The 21,421-nt window shown below is 41.5% G+C and overlaps 1 protein-coding gene across 3 annotated transcripts in view; it reads right to left on the bottom strand.

Annotated features, from left to right (window-relative positions):
- The window catches only part of LOC149458730 (tubby-related protein 3-like), an 85,596-nt gene extending 65,090 nt beyond the window's left edge, over positions 1–20,506 (bottom strand). For 2 of the 3 annotated variants that reach the window (XM_089681818.1, XM_089681819.1), the window contains exons 1-2: positions 20,312–20,504; positions 20,151–20,197 (exon numbers count right to left, since the gene is read on the bottom strand). In XM_089681818.1, the coding sequence (XP_089537944.1) occupies positions 20,151–20,197; positions 20,312–20,431 (167 nt within the window). In that variant the 5' untranslated portion in view covers positions 20,432–20,504. Of the gene's footprint in view, positions 1–20,150; positions 20,198–20,311 lie in introns of all 3 variants that reach the window. The other variant, XM_089681820.1, reaches the window with a different exon arrangement.
- Positions 20,507–21,421: the final 915 nt, after the last annotated feature.

Below are 21,421 nucleotides of genomic sequence, written 5' to 3'. Positions count from 1 at the left end.
CAAGTCAGATAGAAGCCGCCTTTAAGTAGTACAGGAACCAGGGGCGGACTGACAACTCATGGGGCCCCTGGGCAATAGGGGATCATGGGGCCCCTGTGTCCTTGCCCAAACTTAAAAAAGCCTATGAAAAAGGTACCAGGGGCATGTCATGGGGCCCCCTACTGACCCTGGGCCCTCGGGCAGTGCCCAAGTTTCCAAATGGTCAGTCCACCCCTGACAGGAACCTTTTCTAAAGTCGAAGCAACTTCAGAAGTGCTAATTAAAACAGCTTTCATTGACTAACATGGGATTTCACATGTCATGCGACTTGGGGTCTCACAAGTCGGATCCATAGTCGTAGCAGTGTGAACCGAGCTTAACTCTAACCCTGACACTGACCTAGCTCAAACCCTGATATAGCTATTTTTCTTTATTTTTTATTATTGTTTTATTTCACACACACAATGTTTTGCATTTACAGTTGTCTCCTCTGGCAAGGAGAAAAAGATACAGTGTATCTTTTTCTCCATTCAAGAGGATAAAAAATAAACATTGGGGCAGGCTGTACAGTGACTGATCACTGTGATAACTAATCACAGCAATCAGGTGATCAGGTCCCCGGCCTCCCAGTTCCTGATCATTAGTATAGGACTGATACCTTGGTCTCTGTGCCAGGAGTGGCCTCTCAGCACAAACACTCGGCCCCATGGATAAGACCCACTTATAAGGCCACATATATGCGTACAATATACAGGAAGAGGTTAAATGGATTATATAGCTGTTGAAATTAGTTTTTTTATAGATTATCATATTTCTTATTTACTTATACTGTATATATTTTTTTATCCGTTGCAGTCTATGTAGTGGTGTTTGAATATTTGGGTTTTGCATTTAAATCACCACTGACTCTGGAAAGGTAATTTTTTTTTTTATGCCCTTAAATTTGGGATATGTTAGAAAGCACTGAAGTCAATGGATTGACCTGCTTGGTGGTTCCTCTTCTTCAAAAAATTTCCATTCAGACTCCCATTCTTCCCATGCATGCAGGAAGAGTACAGTATGGACTTTCCATAGGAATGAATGAAGCAGAACCTGACCTGGAGAACACTGAAGAGGCTGTAAGCACCAGTCAGGCCTCATAGGAGAAACCTCAATGGAATGAATACAGGTAAGTATGAGTCTTGGCAAGAAAGTTGGGGAAGGCATTGGGAACAAATAGGGGTAAGTGTACTAAAAGCACACTAATTATTTTCATATTAAAGTTGACCTTTAAGAATTTGTACAGATCTTTAAGAAAATATTTCTGACATGTCAATATAAAGCAATGGTATAATTTTTCAATGAAGCTCCATCTTTTATCATAAAAACCCTAGGCTTAGATAATGTCATGAGTCTGCTGCAGGCAAAAGGATGCATTCCCTCATCACAATGTAAGAGGTTGGAGCAGAGGCAGATCTGTGTCAGACATTTGTGAACAAGGATTGCAGAGGATTTACATGATTCTGTCATCTCTGAGCTGTTATCTCTGTTCAGAAGGTTGACCCTGGATGATACCTGAACAAAGAAGAGGTTTTAATTATGGGTGACATCAACATGTCTGATATTAACTTGCATTCTCAAACTGCTATTACAAGCAGGAGCAGGGATGTAATGGAGGCAATGGATGGGGTATTTCTAAAACAGTTAGTAAAAAGCCCAACCCGAGGTGATCATATTCTAGACTTAGTACTGACACATGGGGATCAATTGATGTTGAGGTGGGAGAAAATTTGGGTTCCAGTGATCACCAATGTCTTTGGTTTGATAGTAAAACAAGAACTGAAAAATCATATACAAAAATAAAAGTTTTAGATTTCAAAAGGACAAATTTTGCTGAAATGGTGGAATTTCTAAAAAAGTAATTGATAGGTTGGAGTAAAGCGATATGAATAAGTAATCAGTGGGCACTGTTAAAGTGGAGTTCCAGACAGTTTTGTGTTTATTAAAAGTGCCGCCCAGCAGTGCCACCCATCAATGCCACCAGTCAGTGCCGCACATCAGTGCTGCCCATCAATGCCACCTATCAGTGCCCATCATTGTTGCATATCAGTGCAGCATCATCAGTGCCATCTCATCAATGTCAGCTCATCAGTGCCACCTATTAGTGCCTATCAATGCTGCCTATCTGTGCCACCTCATCAGTGCCGCCTATGAGTGCCCATCAGTGCAGCCTCATCAGCGCTCATCAGTGAAGGAGAAAAATTACCTGTTTGCCAGATTTTATGATAGAGACAAAGGAAAACTTTTTTAATTTTTTGCTTTTTTTTTGTTTATAGCGCAACAAAAAAAAAAACAAAGCCACGATTAAATACCACCTAAAGAAAGCTCTATTTGTGTGAAAAAAATTAAACAAATTTCATATGGGCACAGTGTTGCATGACCGCGCAATTGTCATTCAAAGTGTGACAGTGCTGAAAGCTGAAAAATGGCCTGGGCAGGAAGGGGGTATAAGTGCCCTGTAGGCAAGGGGTTGATTGGTATGTAAGTGATATAACTAAAGGGTTGTTGGGTAAGTTATGTCAGTGGACCATTCTTTCCACTGACCAGGGGCGGACTGACCATTTGGAAACTTGGGCACTGCCCAAGGGCCCGGGGTCAGTAGGGGGCCCCATGAGATGCCCCTGGTACTTTTTTCATAGGCTTTTTAGAGTTTGGGGGCCCTATGAGTTGTCAGTTCGCCCCTGCCACTGACCATCAATGTAAGGGGCATTTTCCCACTGATCACCAATTCATTGGTTTTAGCAGGGGTTCCCAAAGACCTGAGGATTATTTCATGGGTTTCTCTGGGGTAAAAAGGTTGTGAAAAGCTACTATAGAAATTAGCGAGTAGCAGAATTGTAAGTATTAAGAAAAAACAGTTCTTTCCTAATCCTGATTCTATAAATCAGTTTATGGGAACTCCAGCAGTGTGACTGGACCTCCATTTGTATTTCACTTTATGGTTTGGTGTACAATGTTTAAAGGATGTGTTCAGGGGCGGACTGACCATTCAAACACTCGGGCACTGCCCGAGGGCCCAGGGTCAGTAGGGGGCCCCATGAGATGCCCCTCGCACCTTTCATTGGCTTTTTCATAGGCTTTTTGGGTGCTGGTGAGGACACAGGGGCCCCATGATCCCCTATTGCCCGGGGGCCCCATGAGTTGTCAGTCCGCCCCTGGATGTGTTATACCACTTCTAAATAAAGAATTAAAACTACATTTTACAAACTAACTGTGCATTGCACTTGATGACACCGTCAGATGGAAGCTTAGGGGAGCAGAGGGCTATGCCAGAGCAGGGACTAAAGGTAAGCAATGGTCTGCCATATCTGGACAATCATTTTTCAACATGCCCCCCATCTACCCAAAAATAAATAATCCAAATTCTGGGTGCATGCAATCATAAATGTACACCCTGGTGCCTGAGCAATTCTTGACCGTGTACACAAAGGTCTGACACAGATCAGCCCCTGCTGCAGCCTCTCACTATTTGACGTTCAAAAAAGTTACAATGTACAGTCTAAGTGGTCAGCAGGGGAGAGGAGACTAATGACATCATCTCGACTCAGGCAAAGTCACTGTTCTGGGACCCGAGGACAGCTTTAAAAGGTGAAGCTGAATTCACACAAACATGTATGGCTGTTAAATGGTCTAAAGATTGTGATCTGACGGATCTCCAGTGAAGTACGTTAGGCACATCCACTTGTCTCCATAATGATCCAAAGCTTCAAATTGTGACCTGGTTAAAAACAATAATGTGCATTTTCACTTTAATTTCACCAGACGATGCAAGGAAGACAAAGCCACTACACCACTCATATGCTCAAATGCAACAATTCGAATGAAAATAAATCATCGAGCTGCAGGCCAGGGAATAGCTGCTGACTAATTATATCCCTGCCATTAACAGATATTACAGAATGAGTGACATCAACCTGCTACAAATACACCAGGAACGTGTTCCAAGCTGACACCTATTACAAATCTGCTTCACTCCTAATTGGTCTCTTTTTTCCCCAGAGCTGCCATTCTTATAGATTGTGTCATCCTGTTCCTAATGATGAGCAGGAAAGCTGCAAAAAAATTATTAAATTTCTCACTTGACAGATCAGGTAGGCTGGGAGGGAGACTTCAATAGCATCTGTCACGTCAACAGGGGATTTGGCGGTTGGCGAGAAAAACCTGTGCTTTTTTTTCTAGTGTGTATCATTTTTTTTTTGATCATGTATATTTTGTTATGTGTATTCTTTTTTAGTTTTCTGTGATGTATGCCAGGCTAGGTTCACACCTTTGCATTTCTGTTTTCATGCATTCTTTAACCCTCTGTCTACCAACATACATTTAGAAATGGAGTGGTGTACAAGGGGATAAAGCAAGAGCAGGATTTGCTACTGATTTTTACAGCCAGCGAAGGGCTTGAAGAAAAAATTCTCTTGAGTCACTTGATCGCTGATCACTTTTATGGGGCTCTGAATTGTGCACCCCCTGCCAGTGGTTCCCAGGCTCTCTCATTCCTCTGAGTAGCCTGGGACTGCAGTAAACAGCTCCCACAGTTAGAGCAGGAGGTGATTGGGGAACACCCATTTCCAATCCTCCCCCCACCCTGCACATGTGTTGACCTGCATTTTTAATGTGCCTTCAGCCGTCTTGCAGTTTTCATGTTGGTCACTAATAAACTTTTTAGGCTTGCTACCCAGGGATCAAAAAGGCACACAAAGTGCATCACACGTGCATTTTTATACTAAATCTATAACATTGCCTTTTTGATGCCTTTGTTGACATATGTGTTAAAATGTGTACAGGTTCTACAGAAAAAAATAGAAGACTTCTCCTTACATACATCGCAGAATAGAAGTTGAGGACCTAGCAGTCAAATGCACGCCCCCTCCCCCCTGTAAAAAACATGTTCAGACCGGTGCAAATTTACCCATGTTGGTCAATGTGTGACAATGCACGACAAAAGGATTATCATAATTTGTTTATGAGGCCTTTTCACACCTGTGCAATTTTCTTCCATGCATCTTGGAAAAAATTCAGGTGCTTTTTATGCTGTGACAAAATGTATTTTAGCACCATATACTTCAATAGGAGTGCATGCAAAGTGAATCGAAAAAATTTTGCTGAATAAATGTGAACCTTGCTTAAGTGCCTGGTCATACCAGTGCGATCTCAAGTGCGATTTGCGATTTGATATTGCACCTGAAATCGCATCTAATGAATGTGAATGTCTTAACATGTGCGATTTGCTGCAGCGTGTTTTCTAAAGTAGTTCTTGCATTACTTTATCTGCAGTTTTGTTGTGATTTCACATACATAGAATATAATGGAAATCGCACTGACGATTGGCATGAATGGCAAGAAATCGTTGAAAATCTTCGCAAGTGGCAATAAAGTCTTCAGAAATCGCACCTGAAATCGTGCTGAAATTGCACACAAATCACGTGATTTTAAATCCCAGTGGTGTGACCGGTGACTAAGGGTCCATTTACAGTAATGCATGTATTACCACAGGCTTTACAGCAACGCATGCGTGCGGTGCCATCATTCTGAATGGAACCCCAATACACCTTACTGACGGATGTATGTTGCAGCACAGTGAAATGAGCAGCAAAACACTAATGTGCATTGTGGTGTAGTGCTAAAAGAGGGTGCACTTATAATTTTTTGGAAGCACGGTGCACTGCTGTGTTGCAACAAACGTCTGATGGCAAGGGATGTTAGGGTGCCATTCAGAATAAATGGCAGCGCATTGCGCCACTGCATGTAACATGCACTGCCATGCACTCCTAGATTGTAAGCTCGAAAGAGCAGGGCCCTCAATCCCCTCATGTTTTGCACTGTATTGTTGTTGTTCTGTCACGTGTTCTGTCCCCCTTTGTAATGTACAGCGCTGAGCGAACTATTGGCGCTTTATAAATACTGTATAATAATAATATTAATGTATTAAAGTATACCAAAAAGCAACACCTGCACTACCACACCACAGTAATATCCTGGAGCTGGGCTTTACTAAGGAAAATCAACAATTCAGTGTAGGGAGAGATACTGTACTATTTTTCTCTTCCTGCTTGGCATTAGTACATGGGTTGTGGGGAGAGCATGAGGACAACGTTCATGTCTAGGGGTACCCCCCCATATTGAGGGCATGTGGCCTGGTGTTGTTCAGGGAGAAGGCCTGCACACTTGCCCCCACCCCCTTTCCTGGTCTGCCAGGCTGCATGCTGGTATGGATTTTGGGGGAACCCCACACTTTTTTCTTTTTCTTGTCTTGTTGCATTGGGTTTCCCCTTAAAATCCACACTACACTTAAAGGGTCTGGTATAGAATTTTGGGGTCCCCATGCAGTTTTTTTGGGGCGTGGGGTCCCGCTTGACATCCATAACATAGCTTCATCTAGGATAAGGATCTGGTACAGATGTAGAAAATCCCAGCTGCTTTGTTTACAATCAGAAACAATTGAGTACTGACGGGATACTTTTTTATTTGCACTCCCTCAGGGATGTTATTTAATGGAATTTTGCATTTTTACCGTTTCACTTCAAGCATTAAATTGTCTGCTTCCACCAAACTGTATGTTTTAAAACTATTTTTGCTTTTATGCTTGTTTCCCAGGACGGTGCTCATCCCCATCAATACCATTTGTTTAACAAACCCTTGCCTATTAGCCTAGAAAATGGCCATTATTGGTTTTTAAAATTTGGCTCCCACTGAGTTCATTGGGGTTGGGATTTGCCAAACTCCCCACGTACTGAACCAAGGTATATTCAGCTCATCCCTAGTCATGATGTGTCCACAACATTTCTAAAACTGTTCTGAAATTAACACCTGTCTATACAATTGGACATCAGCCTAAAACAGTGATCCACCTGCTCAGATCCACAGATTCGCCACCTGCCTTTATCCAGCCCTTGGGGACCTATTTCTCCCAGTGATATGAGGCATTATTCCTCTAAATGACACCAATGCTGAAGCACTATTCCTTCCACTGACACCAGAGATGGCGTACTCTTCATCCAACTAACACCAAAGATAGGGCACTACTACTTGCACTGACACCAAAGATGGTGCACTATTCTTTCCACCAACACCAAGCATGGGGCATTATTATGTCAATTGATACCAAAGATGGGGCACTATTCCTCCCACTGACACCAAAGATAGGACACTATTCTTCCTATTGACACCAAAGGTTGGGCACTATTCTTTCTACTAACACCAAAGATGGGGCACTATTCTTCATACTAACACCAAAGATGGGGTACTATTCCTCTTGCTGACACCAAAGATGGAGCACTATTCCTCCCACTGACACCAAAGATAGGACACTATTCTTCCTATTGACACCAAAGGTTGGGCAGTATTCTTTCTACTAACACCAAACATGGGGCACTATTCTTCATACTAACACCAAAGATGAGGCACTATTCTTCATATTAACACCAAAGATGGGGTACTATTCCTCTTGCTGACACCAAAGATGGGGCACTATTCCTCCCACTGACACCAAAGATGAGGCACTATTTTTCCTATTGATATCAAATATGTGGAACTAGTCATCTCACTGACACCAATGATGAGGCACTATTCCTCCACCTACTGACCTGAGGCATTGTTTACTCCCACTGACACTGGGGCAATTTCTACTCCCACTGCCCACAGACCAGCCCCCTAAAGTCTAAAGAACAGTAAACCTACCCTTTGTTTAACAAGTTTGGGACCCCTGCTCTAAAACTAAAGTCATAGTTAGCTTGTTTCTGTAAGAAGACAATAACTAAAATAACAAAAATAAAATATATTTATATAGTGTTTATATATCTGTTTTTGGCCTTCATCCTGTCTAGGTGACTAACTCTCCCCCCAAAGCCCCATTTAATATAAAGGTGTCACAGAGTCAGAGATGAGTGAAAATCTCCTCAATGGCATCACAGTCACAAATAGATCCTGAAGAGAAATTTTAAATTGTCCCTTGTTTATCCAATACATAAATACATTACATAAATAAGTACGTCAGACTTCTTTATTTTCGGAGCATCTTGGGAGTCTTTGCAGTACACAGCAGTATAATGCATGGCAGTGCATCGTAATTCACATTCAGTGTGCTTTATTGCTAGGCCATGAATAATGAATTAACACACCACAACAGAAGGCTATAGCTATAGCATGATTCCAGCCTCTGGGTTGCAGTAAAACAACACAGTAAGACACCCTTAGTAACATCAAAATGCAGGGAGGATTCTAGTGTCTCATAGACCTTGGGCACCCATGTGACTAAAATGTTCTAGGGTTTGTAGTATGCCATAGTATACAGTATGTTGTCAAAGTGAGTGAGGATGTTTCTCATTCTCCATCTAAAGAAGAGGTCTACCAATATTTTTTAAAAACTAAAAGTCAGCGGCTACAACTACCGTAGCTGCTTGCTTTTAGTAATCAGGTACTTACCAATCCATAGATTCCAGCACTATCTTCCCATAGCCGATTCCTCTCACCATTGCGGGTCCCCAGTGCTGACATCTTCGACTGGGGAGCAAGCTGTGACTTCCTGGTGTAGCACCCTCCTAGTTTAGCTAGGGGGAGCTAGACTCCAATGGTTAGTCAGAAGCTGAGTAGCACCTCAGGTGCAATAGCCAAAGGGATCAAATTGTGGCCAGGGCTGAGAGGCATTGCAGGCCAGCCCCTCTGGAACTTCCCCTGCTCTGAGGCTTACAGGGGAGGGCCTTAGAGGCAGTGGCTGTCTGCACTCTTGAAGGGACCTCAGCCAATCCCCAACAGAAGGTTTGGCAAGGGGCTTGGACTCCCCTAAAAGTGTTGGAGCCTACTCAGTAGGAGGAGTCGGGTGGAAGAAGGAGATGAGTGTGGAGAGGAAGATGTGAGGCAAAGGAAGCAGGCTGCCAGGAGGTCTAGTGGGATGGGGCCTACCTACGAGCATGGAACCACCTGTATGGCAGGGAAGGAACAGCCCAGCTGATAGGCCTGGTAGCAGCAGCCAACAAGCAGTACAGGAGAGGATCTGAGAGAGCACACCTTCACCCCCTGGGCAGATAGGGGAAGGAAACCAGATTAGCCCCCTACTAGTGAATGTTCACCCATTTAAAGAAACAGAAGCCAGATCCCCTGCTCAGTAAAACCCCCAGATTGCTGGGTGAAGAGGAGAATTTAATTTAGGGTCTGGGGTGGTACATCAAGGAGATTCTGGCTAGTTCTCCAACAGAGACTGTGTTGCAGAAGAGAAAATTGGGAATAGTTCCAGGACTTTTGTCCTCAGTTGTCGGTTCCCTTGGGCATCCTATACCTCCTTTACCCTATCCCAGTTCTAAATACCCTCAATAAACAACAAAACAAAAGCTCAAGGACTGATTTCTGTCTCTTTAAATGCAAGTTTGTATGGAGAAAACAGATTGCCTGGCTGTGCAGGACTATAGGGGAACCCAAATCATCAGCTACCCCCAAGAGGGTAGTATTACACTGGTTAATCACAGCCGGCTCCCTGTGCACATGTCCCAAGAGTCTGTGGGAGGGAAGGGGAACGGGACGAGCAATGTCATCCTTGCCTAGGTGAGGTTTGGGAAGAGGGAGCAGATACCTACAAAAAATGGTCCCCTCCTATCCAAAAAAGTCAGTGGTAATTCACTGGTATTAAAATATCCTCTTTGGAATAGATGTGTAACTCCCTAATTATGACATGACTGAACATAAAAATAAAATGTATATTATTGTTTTAAAATAGCTTAAAACTGAAGTTCATTTAAAAAAAAAAATTATTTCAGTTCCTATAGGTGCTGCCACATCATTTACCTGTATGTCCCATGTCTGTCAGGCTAGATCCTATAGAAATATTCTTTGATAACAGGTTCTTCTGTGAGCTGCAGCCAAAAGATCCAACTGGGACCCACCCTTTCCTCCCTCCATTGAGAAAAGTCTGTACATTGATTACACTGCATGTAACGCGATCTGTGAATGGGGGAGATTCTGAAGAATGACAAGATTATCTCCCTGATGACTGATCGTGTTACATGCAGTTCGCATACACCAAGAAATGCCTAACACTAGTCTTAAGAAATGTAAGGGGAATGGTACTAGTGAAGGTAAGAAGAGATGACCAAATCTGAATTATGTTTGCTTCCAGGATAATATTTTGGATGATGGCAACAACTGGGAGGAGGACACCTGAGGCCCTTAGTAAAAAACATGGAGCATATGGCCAAGGTGGCTAGCAACACCCCTGCATAAATGCATGCAACAACAAGAATTGGACCCCCATCATTGTAAGCAAGTGTGGGCAATAGACTTGTGGGCGTTTCGTTACGCTTCGTTTTTCGTACGAAAAATGTCATTTTTGGCGATTCGGATGTATATGTATCTCCGATATGGACATAGTATTGAATGTCAACGAATCTGAAAAAAGGTTATAACAAAATTACGAATGCATTTGTTTCATGTTGATGATGTCACATGATACAATAATAGTTTAGTCCCATGGGAGAATAAATAAAATTTTCAAATTTGTTTGGTAATTTGGATTTGGATAATAAATGGATCAGAATTTCAATCCATTTGTTAATTTGGATGCACATGGCGCTAGTCAATGTTTTCCAGTCAGCTCATGCCATTTCTCTTGGTGGGTTGGACAAGTGTCCGAAAATATAAAATCCTTCCAATTTAGAATCCGTCTGATTCAATAATATATCAAATATATATCAAATTTGGGTATAGGATTATAACTTTTTTTTTTTAATGGTTGAACTGGATGGACATTTTTTTCATCCAGACGAACTATGTAACTATATAACAATCTTCCGGAAAAACTGCTAAATTTTTCTAATTTACCCAAACTAACAAATATATACGAAACAAATTCCGAAGATACGAATTGATTCAACATAATGAATATGACAGAACAAAATTCTTCAATGAACAAATGCTCCTAAAACGATCATTTCCAGCATGCACATGTCTAGTAGGCAACTTTTATTCCTATTGATTCATGCATTTTTATTTGTTATACTTTCCACTTTATATGCCTATTATATCCTCAATTTATACAGAACTACAGGAGGCATTGGCATAATCTAAAATAGATATAGACGCTTCACCATCTACCCTACTTTTTGTTGTAGTTATCTCCAACAAATAGTCAAAGCAGGAGAAAATAGTTACCATGAGACACCCAGTTTACTAATTTGGATTACAAGCATTTTTTAGGTCAAGCAGAATATAGCTGAGAGCAGATGTCCCTCCCGCTTAAAGAATATATTAGAAAATAAACTGCATAAATATCCCACACTCACATTATGCAAAGCTGCAAACACCCCAGGAGGATATCCCCTCTCAAATAGCATATACAAAATAATTTAGTGTTGTGTTAAGTGTAACCAAAAAATTGTAAACAAATAAATTAGAAATACATTAAATAATAAGTGAACAGTAAAGTGCTGGAAACTCCACATAAATTAAATCAAGCAAAGACCGTCCATGTAATAAACAGTAAAGTGCTCAAAATCCACATGACTGAAACCAATCACAGACAGTCCATATAGGAGTAAATCAGTCCCCTGATTCCTGCAATCAATAGTGAAAATTCTTCATTCCAACAAAACCACCAATGTGAATGGCCACCACCGTATTATCAAATTGGAGGCTTACCAGATTGTCAGACCCCTTCACTATAGGGGGTCATAACATGCTCAATGTGAATATTATTCTATCTAGACTCATGGGCTTTATGTGGGACCCAATGCTCTGCTCAGATATCATCAAGTCGTCCCGATATGAGGGATCAAAATTAGCTCATGCAAAATAACAAAGTGCCTCTAATAGTGCCACAAAACCAACTACTTTATTAGACAGACAGAATTGCACTTACAAACGCTGAAGATAAAAAGCATCAATCAATCCACATGGATAGTCCAAAATGGTGGACAATGCGATGAAGTCAGAAGGGAGGCTTCACCATTTTGGACTATCCATGTGCATTGATTGATGCTTTTTATCTTCAGCGTTTGTAAGTGCAATTCTGTCTGTCTAATAAAGTAGTTGGTTGGTTACACATAGCGCAGCACTAAATTATTTTGTATACACTTAAAGAATATGTTTCGTATTCCTGATACATTGCATCCAGAAAGTATTCACAGCGCTTAACTTTTGCCACATTTTGTTATGTTACAGCCTTATTCCAAGATGGATTAAATTCATTTTTTCCCTCAACATTCTACAAACAATACCCCATAATGATAATGTGAAAGAAGTTCATTTTGAAATCTTTGCAATTTATTGAAAATAAAAAACGGGAAAAAAAACACATGTACATAAGTATTAACAGCCTTTGTTCAATACTTTGTTGAAGCACCTCAAGTCGTTTCGAGTATGATGCTACAAGCTTGGCACACCTATTTTAGGGCAATTTCTCCAATTCTCCTTTGTAGTACCTCTCAAGCTCCATCAGGTTGGATGGTGCGCAGCCATTTTCAGATCTCTCCAGAGATGTTCAATCGGGTTCAAGTCTGAGCTCTGACTGGGCCACTCCAGGATATTTACAGAGTTGGCCCATAGCCACTCCTTTGTTATGTGGGCTGTGTGCTTAGGGTCGTTGTCCTGTTGAAAGATGAACCATTGCCCCAGTCTAAGGTCCAGAGCGCTCTGGAATAGGTTTTCATCAAGAATGTCTCTGTACATTGCTGCACTCATCTTTTCATTTGATCCTGACTAGTTTCCCAGTTTCTGCCACTGAAAAACATCCCCACATCATGATGCTGCCACCACCATGCTTTACTGTAAGGATAGCATTGGCCAGGTGGTGAGCAGTCCCTGGTTTCCTCCAGACATGACGCTTGGCATTCCGGCCAAAGAGTTCAATCTTTGTTTAATCAGACCAGAAAGTTTTGTTTCTCATGGTCCACACCAAGAAAGCACATGCATGAGTCCCTCAGGTGCCTTTTGGCAAACTCCAGGCGGGCTGCCATTTGCCTTTTGCTGAGGAGTGACTTCCGTCTGGCCACTCTACCACACAGGCCTGATTGGTGGACCGCTGCAGAGATGGTTGTTCTTCTGGAAGGTTCTCCTCTCTCCACAGAGAAACGCTGGAGCTCTTTCAGAGTGACCATCGGGTGCTTGGTTACCTCCCTGGCTAAGGCCCTTCTCGATTGTCGGACTTACCGCTCTAGGAAGATTCCTTGTAGTTCCAAACTTCTTCCATTTATGGATGATGGAGGCCACTGTGCTCACTGGGACCTTCAATGCTGCAGAAATTTTTATGTACCCTTCACCAGATCTGTGCCTTGATACAATCCTGTCTCGGAGGTCTATGGACAATTCCTTGGACTTCATGGCTTGGTTTGTGCACTGACATGCACTGCTAACTGTGAGACCTTATATAGACAGCAAAGCTTCTGTCACTTTTATTCCCACATACCAGCAGACATGCTGGTGCATGCAGTTCTATAGCTCTAACATGCAAGCTTCTGTAGCTACCTGTTAACTTGCATGCTTCATAACTTTTGAAAGTATCACTAAAATAAAGTCATATTCACATTCACCAGTTATTGGGTAACATTTTGAAACCAAAAACCCCTATGTATGAGGTACTAGAGTGGATTAGGCCTCCACACCCCTCTTATGAGAAATAATTATCTGAGACCTGTCATATCTATATCCATTTCTAAGCTAATTTCATGCTGGACAATAATCTGCATGTTAGCAAACTGTAAACGGTAGGTATTCAGAAATATGAATACTTATAGAAAACTGCAGTTGGGACTTAATCATAAATGTTGTGACCTCCTAGCAACCACCCCTTAAAATGGATGATTAGTCAGTTGATCTTTGTCATCACCCCTTTGATACCACAGAAAAAGGGAATGCCAGGACACTTTGACAGCTCTCATTTTAACATCAAACCAAGGAACACCTAACAGGACTTGAGGTTAGAGCCACTGCACCGTTTTGCTTATTCATTGGATTCTAAACCCAGGACATTGTTAAATATTCTTCATTTTAATTTTTATTTCTTTGTTGCATTATTGTCTCTTTGATTCTGTGTAACACCCTTTTTCTGTAAATATTTTATTTGCACCATTTTGACCTTTTCCAATATTAAATCCTATTTTGGAAAGTGTTGACATTGTCTCTAAGGCTTTAAATGCAAACTAAAAGAATCCCTGTCTCTTGAAGAGTGCTACTGTAGTAAAAAATCTCTGAACATAGCTGTCTGTGGTGACAGTGCGTGTTACAGACGTTTATTCTAAAATCATGGTTGTTATTGCTAGGATTGTGGGATTCCTCGTCTCCGTAAAAAGGTGGCGGTGGCGGTTTGAAGTGACAATTGCTCTCAGGCTGCTGGCACTTAGATTGTGGTCCCGCAAGTTGGAAAATTTTTGTGCAGGGTGCAGCTGAGAGTGGCATTGTTAAGTATGTGACAGCGTGGTGTGAGATTGGCCAGTCCTTTGTCATGAGTTGGTGAGAAGGGCAGAGGTGGTGCACTGCATTTATCACAGCTTGCACCTGTGAACTCCAAGTCTGCAGCCTGCTTCAGTGTCTACCTGTGCACTCGCTTTCTGCTCTGTGTCCTCATTCACTCTAGCCAGTTTCCAGTGATCCATGTGACTCTGTGCACTCCCAATGATTCTGTGCCTCTGTGCACTCCTGACAGCTTGGACTGTACTACCGACTGACTGGTGGTCTTAGCGCTGCAAGGAACTCTTACTATGAGTAGCTCAGTGGGGCTTGGGTGAGTCAAAGGGCTTCAGTCTGGGAAATGTCAGCAGAAAATTCATCTCCACCATAAGAAGCTCTGATGAAGACAAGGTGGTTTCTCAAACTCTGCACCTCAGCCCTTATAAGGGTTTTCACCCTCATTGTACATGGGGGTTAGCTGAGTACCCTCACGGATGCCTCTCTTATGCACTCCAACCGTATCTAGCTTTTCTACAACTCCTAGGATCCCTGTGCACATCCATGTTCCTTGTACATCCCATCTTCCTATATTCTTGTGAGTTTCAGCATTGCAGTTCTCCTAGGGTCTCCTTGTGAGTCCCATTGATACAAGATTCCCTGCAATCCTACCCCTCTGTGAGTTCAGCTCCCCTGTACTGTAAGTGACTTCTGCTAGTACTCCCTGTATGCCCAGCATTCCCGTGTTGCACGATAACCCTGCACTGCTGTGAATCCCAGATCCTTGCTTCTAGTGCTTCTCTGTACCTGGTCAGTTGTAGCCTTCATGGGTATGCGGGGTCCACAATCCCCAGCCATACATGACAATAGTATCATTGGTTGCTAGGATGCAGTTGGTCAGGCCACACAGCGTCATGCGCTTTCTTGGTGTAGACCTGCTGCCAGCACCATAACGGAAATTGACACTGTACAGTCAGTCTCTTTTCTTCTGTGTGACTAAGTTGAAAAGTCATGGTGAGCGATGATGAGTGCCCGTTGACCTGTGTTATGGTGTACCCCTAGGGGGCTCAGAGCAACTTTTCTGTATGGCATGTGCTTGGTTTTTACACAGAGCACTACAGGTCAATCTATGCCTGTTAGGCGCCTTATAAAAGTCACTTGGAAAGGAAAAACAGTGTAGTAAATTCAAGAATTGCAGCATTTAGGGATACCTTTAATATCAGGAGGTACCGTATATCATCATACAATTTTCTGACCTTTGAGCTGTCTGCAAATAGCTGGGATCAGGTCATTCATTTGGTACTGATTGATGCCTATCTACAGTTAGCTTGCTGTACTGAATTCGAATATAGTGTCTTTGAAGTCAGACACAAAGCAATGGATCATGGCCCAGATGCAGGCCTGGCCACCTGCATCTTAGCAACCAATGACATACGTTTGCATGGTGGTGGATATATAACTGTTTTATGAAACTGAAATCTTTGGGTTTAGTTATGCTTTGAGTCCTCATGCACACTTGATGTTTTGATAACGCTGGTAACGTTAGCTGTGTAAAGTAATGTTAAAAACATGAGTTTTTCTGCTTTTTTTAACATTTTTGCATTAGCGTTTAGCGGCATTTTGCCGCGATTAGGGGCGTTTTCCCATGTTTTTCCGCAATTGTGTTTTTTTGCGTTTTTAGCTTTTATTGACCAAAAAAAAAATGTGGGGGTAAAAAACAGTCCAAATATGCCGGTTTGCTGTGTTTTTTTCAGTGTTAGAGCGTTTTTACAGCTGAAAAACTCCTCTGGAAACCCACTAGTTTTTGGGGTTTTTTCTAGCCAAAAAACGTCTCAGACAAAAAACATTGATTACAGCCTGTGTGCATGAACACATAGGATAACATGTCGGGGAGTTTATTGACTGTAGTAAAAAACGTCAAACACCAAAAACAGCTGCTGTAAAAACGTCAAAGTGCATGAGGACTAAGGCCATAGATGGGTCAATAATCGGCTGATTTTGCGGCCGAAAAAAAAAATTGGCCGTTTTTCGCACCGTTATTGGGTTAATTGGTCGGCCATTTTTCTGGATTTTGGCACATTTTTTTAGTCGGCAAAGTTGGAAAAAAATTGGCCGAGTTTGCCGATCGCCCAATTTTTGCGGCAATGATGGGCAAATCGGCCGATCTTTTTACCGATAAAAAATCTGCGCATGAGCCATGACCTGCAAGAAAAAGAAGAAGAATAAGAAAAAGAAGAAGAAGAAGAAGAAGAAAAAGAAGTAGATGAAAAAGAAGAAAAAGAAAAAAAGGAGAAGAAGAAAAAGAAGAAGAATTCCAGTCCGATATTATATTTGACATGAAAAAGTATTGCAGTTGCAACAATGTATCTATTTGTATCCGAATAAAAACATCTGTATCCAAAATGGATACAAACAGATACAATGTTGCAACCGCTATACTTTTTAATGTCAAATATAATAGTGGAGCTCTCTGCAGGGACAGAAGTAATTAAATGCCGGCCGCAGACGGGACAAAAATTGGCCGATTTTTTTACCGTTGGTAATGTCGGCCTATTGAACGACCGATTTTTCGTTTTTTTGTTAAAAAAACAGCCGGTTTTCGACCCATCTCTGGCCTGCATTACTCCAACTAACATTTTTTTAACCATTTCCATACCGGGCACTTTTACCCCCTTCCCTCCCAGGCCATTTTTCAGGTTTCAGTGCTCTCACACTTTGAATGACAATTGCGCAGTCATACAACATTGTACCCAAACTAAAATTGTATCATTTTCTTCACACACCTAGAGCTTTCTTTTGGTGGTATTTAATCACCACTGGGGTTTTTATTTTTTGCTAAATTAACAAAAAAAGACCGAAAATTTTGAAAAAAACCCACATTTTTCTTTGTTTCTGTTATAAAAGTTTGCAAATAAATAATTGTTCTTCATAAATTTAGGCTGAGATGTATTCTGCTACATGTCTTTGGTGAAAATAACCCAAATTAGGATGAATTTTTTAGTTTGTAGGAAAGTTATAGAGTTCACAAACTATGGTATAGATCTGAATATTGATCAATCCTGAAGTACTGACAGCCAATCTAATTTCTTGAGGTCCAAGAATGTCAGAATAGTACAGATATCCCCCAAATGACCACTTTTTGCAAAGTAGACAGTCCGACGTACTTCATAAGAGGCATGGCAAGTTTTTTGAAGTTGTATTTTTTTTGTCATAATTTTTCGGAATATGAAAAAATTATTTTCACTATTTTTTTTTACATACTGTCACCAGTGCAGTACAGTGTCATCATATAACTGGCATGGCGGTGATCAGGGACGCTGACTGGTGACAGTATGAAAAAAAATATATGTATTTTTTTTTTAAATTTATTGTATTATTTTTAATTTTTTATTAAATTTTTTTCTTTTTTTAAGATTTTTTTTCATATTTCACTATGTCCAAAGTAGTACAATGTTACCATAGTAACATTGTACTACTTTGGGGAAGTGATCAGTATTTTTTTTTTTTTTTTTTACACAATTTGCTTATAGCAAAGAATTACTTTGCTATAAGCAAGCATTTACCTGAATGACATCGATTCATTCAGGCTTTTTTTTTTGTGCTTAGCTGTGATTTGGCCACAGCTAATCACATGACATGTGCATGTGATCGCTGTGACCATTCACAGCTAGACACTAGTATACAATGGATGGCATGAATGAAGCCATCCATTGTATACAACTGTCATGTGACCTGCTGTGATTGGTCACAGCAGGTCACATGGTACCGGCAACAGGGGCCGGTACTCAGATCTGTCATCGGCCGTGTCCGAGGTATACGGCCGGTGACAGATCGAGCCGCTGCATGGCTCTGCAAGTGCGAAAACTGCGCATGCCCGGGAGTATGCCATATGGCGTCCACCCGGAAATCTACAGCATTTTGCCGGCCACCAAACGGCTATTGGCCGGTTGGCTATTGGTTAAGTAATTACAGGAACTGCTTTTTTTTCCTTTTGAGACAAACATTGTAGGGCTCATGTACACTGCAGCTGATAAACTCACGTTTAGGAGCTGTTCAGCATTTTTTCAGCAGCCCCTGAACTCTCCCATCATGGGGCCCCTGTGTCCTTGCCCAAACTCACAAAAGCCTATGAAAAAGGTACCAGGGGCATCTCATGGGGCCCCCTACTGACCCCGGGCCCTCAGGCAGTGCTCGAGTTTCCAAATGTTCAGTCCACCCCTGATCCATGTACACATCTTCATTTACAGTCGTTTACAGTCATTTAAGTTTACAGTCGTTTTATTGAACACAGAAAAGTTGCGTTCAGCAGTCGATTTTATCAGCGTTTCAAACGCTAAATGCAGCTAAACACGTCTGAACACAGGATGTTCCTACCAAGCTTGTCACACATTATAATGACCAATTCACACCTCAGACCTCTCCCTCCCTTGGAAACAAAAGATATGTTAATGATCATTCACACCTCAAATTCCTCATGAAGACCCCTTGCCAGGTGACCTTAATGACTCACTCCACCAGACACCTTTCCCACCCTTGGAAACAAAAGAAATGTTAATGAGCAACTCACACCTAATTATCTCAACACATACTGCTGTCTCTGCTTCTACTCTCTGTATTTCTCTGAAACAGTCTGAAATAGTTAATAATGTACTACTTTTCAGTGCATTCTGGGCATTTGGGAGGTTCTCCTGTGTTTATCTTTAAAAAACGCTTCTAAACGCAAACGCACATAAACGAGCATAAACGTTCAAAAACGCGTTATGCAAACGCGGCTAAACAGACATTTTTTAACCTATGTTTTCCAGCAGTTTCCATCATTCAGAAGTGTACATGGGGCCTTAAAGCGGAACTAAACCCACTGATTTAACGGTTTCTCCAAACAGTTACATTCAAGGTATGCCATGAATGATAACTGTCACAGTTGGCAGTTTGTTATGTTGAACTGTCAAGCCATCAAATGGCTATGTCATATCTGATTCAACAGAGGCTAAGATGGCCGCTTCCTTGGCTTTAAAGGATAGGAGGGTTTTGTTGCTCTTTAACTATATGAAAAAAACAGACTATTTTAAGCACCCGTTAGTGGTAAATGGTTTGTCTCAACACACCAAATGACACTTTTGCAGAACAGGTCGGTCTGTTAAAGCAGAAATAAAGGCAGGGATACTTACTTCTCTCCCCAGTTTATTCTGGGTGCTGACCGTTTTGATTGGCTGGCATTGGATGACGTCCCTCTTGCACATGTGCAGGAATCATTCATTACACACCGTGCTGAAAATGTCAACTGAGCTGCGGATATACACCTCTTTGTACATTCTGCAGGAGACTGTGAGCAGGCAGGTAAATTATTTTGTTGCAGAAGAGACATAGCTAACCTCCTCTGCAGTAAAGAATTTGACTGCTTGCATTTTTTTAACTGTCCTTTTTTATTTTGCCTGTAGTTACATTTTAAGACTCCATTGCAAATCTAAACTACCTTAAAAAATCTAACTGGCTGCTATGCACAACGCAGAAAGTTCTTGCTGCAGACATGTTTAATTAATATGCCTAGTGTATTAATCGTGGTCAGAAGGGGGATAGGAGTGATGCCCAATGTTTGCTTTCACTTCTCACCATGCACTGCAATATGAAAACTGTCATATGATTGACAGCAATGGGAAATAACACATAATGCTTGTGATATGTTGTCTAAGCACAGAATACTGAGGACTAACCTAGCCTCAAAGATGAAAGCAATGCTAAGTAATCTCAGATGAAAAAAGAATAGTACTTACATGTCTGTTCTCCAGACAGTGTGAGGATCTTCAGTATCCAAAGCCATCTACAAGATACAAACAGATTCAAATATGAAACCTTGACCTTCATCTACAGCACATTCCACAGAGCTCCTTTGAAAAATCTGATCAGTCCATAGAAAGGCTCCTGGATGTCATACCTGAAGCAGAACAGATTTAGCAGGCTTGGAAGCAATGTAATGCTCAGTATTAGCCTTTCTCAGGACAGGCATAAATCTGTACAGAGGGAGGGCACAGTGTGCGTGTAATCCCATAGACATCAGTAAATTGGGATCCTCCTAATCAGCTTTCTTAACATGGCTTACAAACCTGGTCACAAACCCTACTTGTATGACATGGCAGAAATATACTTCTCCATGAGACACAAAACTGGAAACGCAAGGGTTAACTTCACATTACACTCATTGAAGAATGAATTCAGGATTCTTCCATACACCCAATAGTGAATGTTTTTCTTTAAAATGGCAAAGAGATATTTGGTTGACATGGTAGAGCAATTTGCAGGATTCAACCCATAAAGCTGCAGTCACACTATAGAATTTTCAGGAGATTTTTGCACGTATTTACAAAATGTGCGATAAACGTGTGTCAAAATTGAACTGCCATTCATTGCACCCTAAATGCAGCAAAACAGATGCGTGTGCAGAAAATAAAAACACGCAAAGCCCAACACGCTAAAAGGTATGTGCGCTACTTTGCCACACAAAGGGAAGCCCATTGAAATGAAAGGGCTGCCCTATCCATGTGACACAACAACACGCATCATCGTGCATTTATGTGACGCGGTTTTGTGTGTGTTCATGACTTGCTATAATGTGAACGCAGCCTTCAGACAACAGTCGCATCCTATTCTGACATTAAACATTATTTCTAAAGCAAATGTACTTAGAGTACTAACAGTAGCTAAAAATCCATGCACATCTGCTGCACCATAACTCCACCCCACACGATGACCCTGGATCTTTTCTTAAATTAAAAACATAGGGGAATTTACTAAGCCCGGAGCAGCCACAATGTGGACCAGTTGTGCATGGCAGCCAATCAACCTTTAAAGTGGAAAGCAAGTCAAAACCTAACTAAGCTTAAAGTGATAATAAACCCACAGCCGTATAATCAGTCTGTATATGCAGTAAAGCATGCTTGTTATACTCACGGTGGGACCTAAGGGGTTAATCCTCTGCATTATGTAAAGAGGCTTGTTCAAATGTTCACCTGATAAGGCAGACTGAACCCATAGCCACATGTACATG

The sequence above is a fragment of the Staurois parvus genome, unplaced genomic scaffold, assembly GCF_062004578.1.
Source record: "Staurois parvus isolate SC_StPar_1 unplaced genomic scaffold, SC_StPar_1.0 ptg000279l, whole genome shotgun sequence".
Lineage (NCBI taxonomy): Eukaryota > Metazoa > Chordata > Amphibia > Anura > Ranidae > Staurois > Staurois parvus.
Note: the sequence above shows the minus strand (reverse complement) of the source record. Positions and strands in the feature narration are given on the sequence as shown.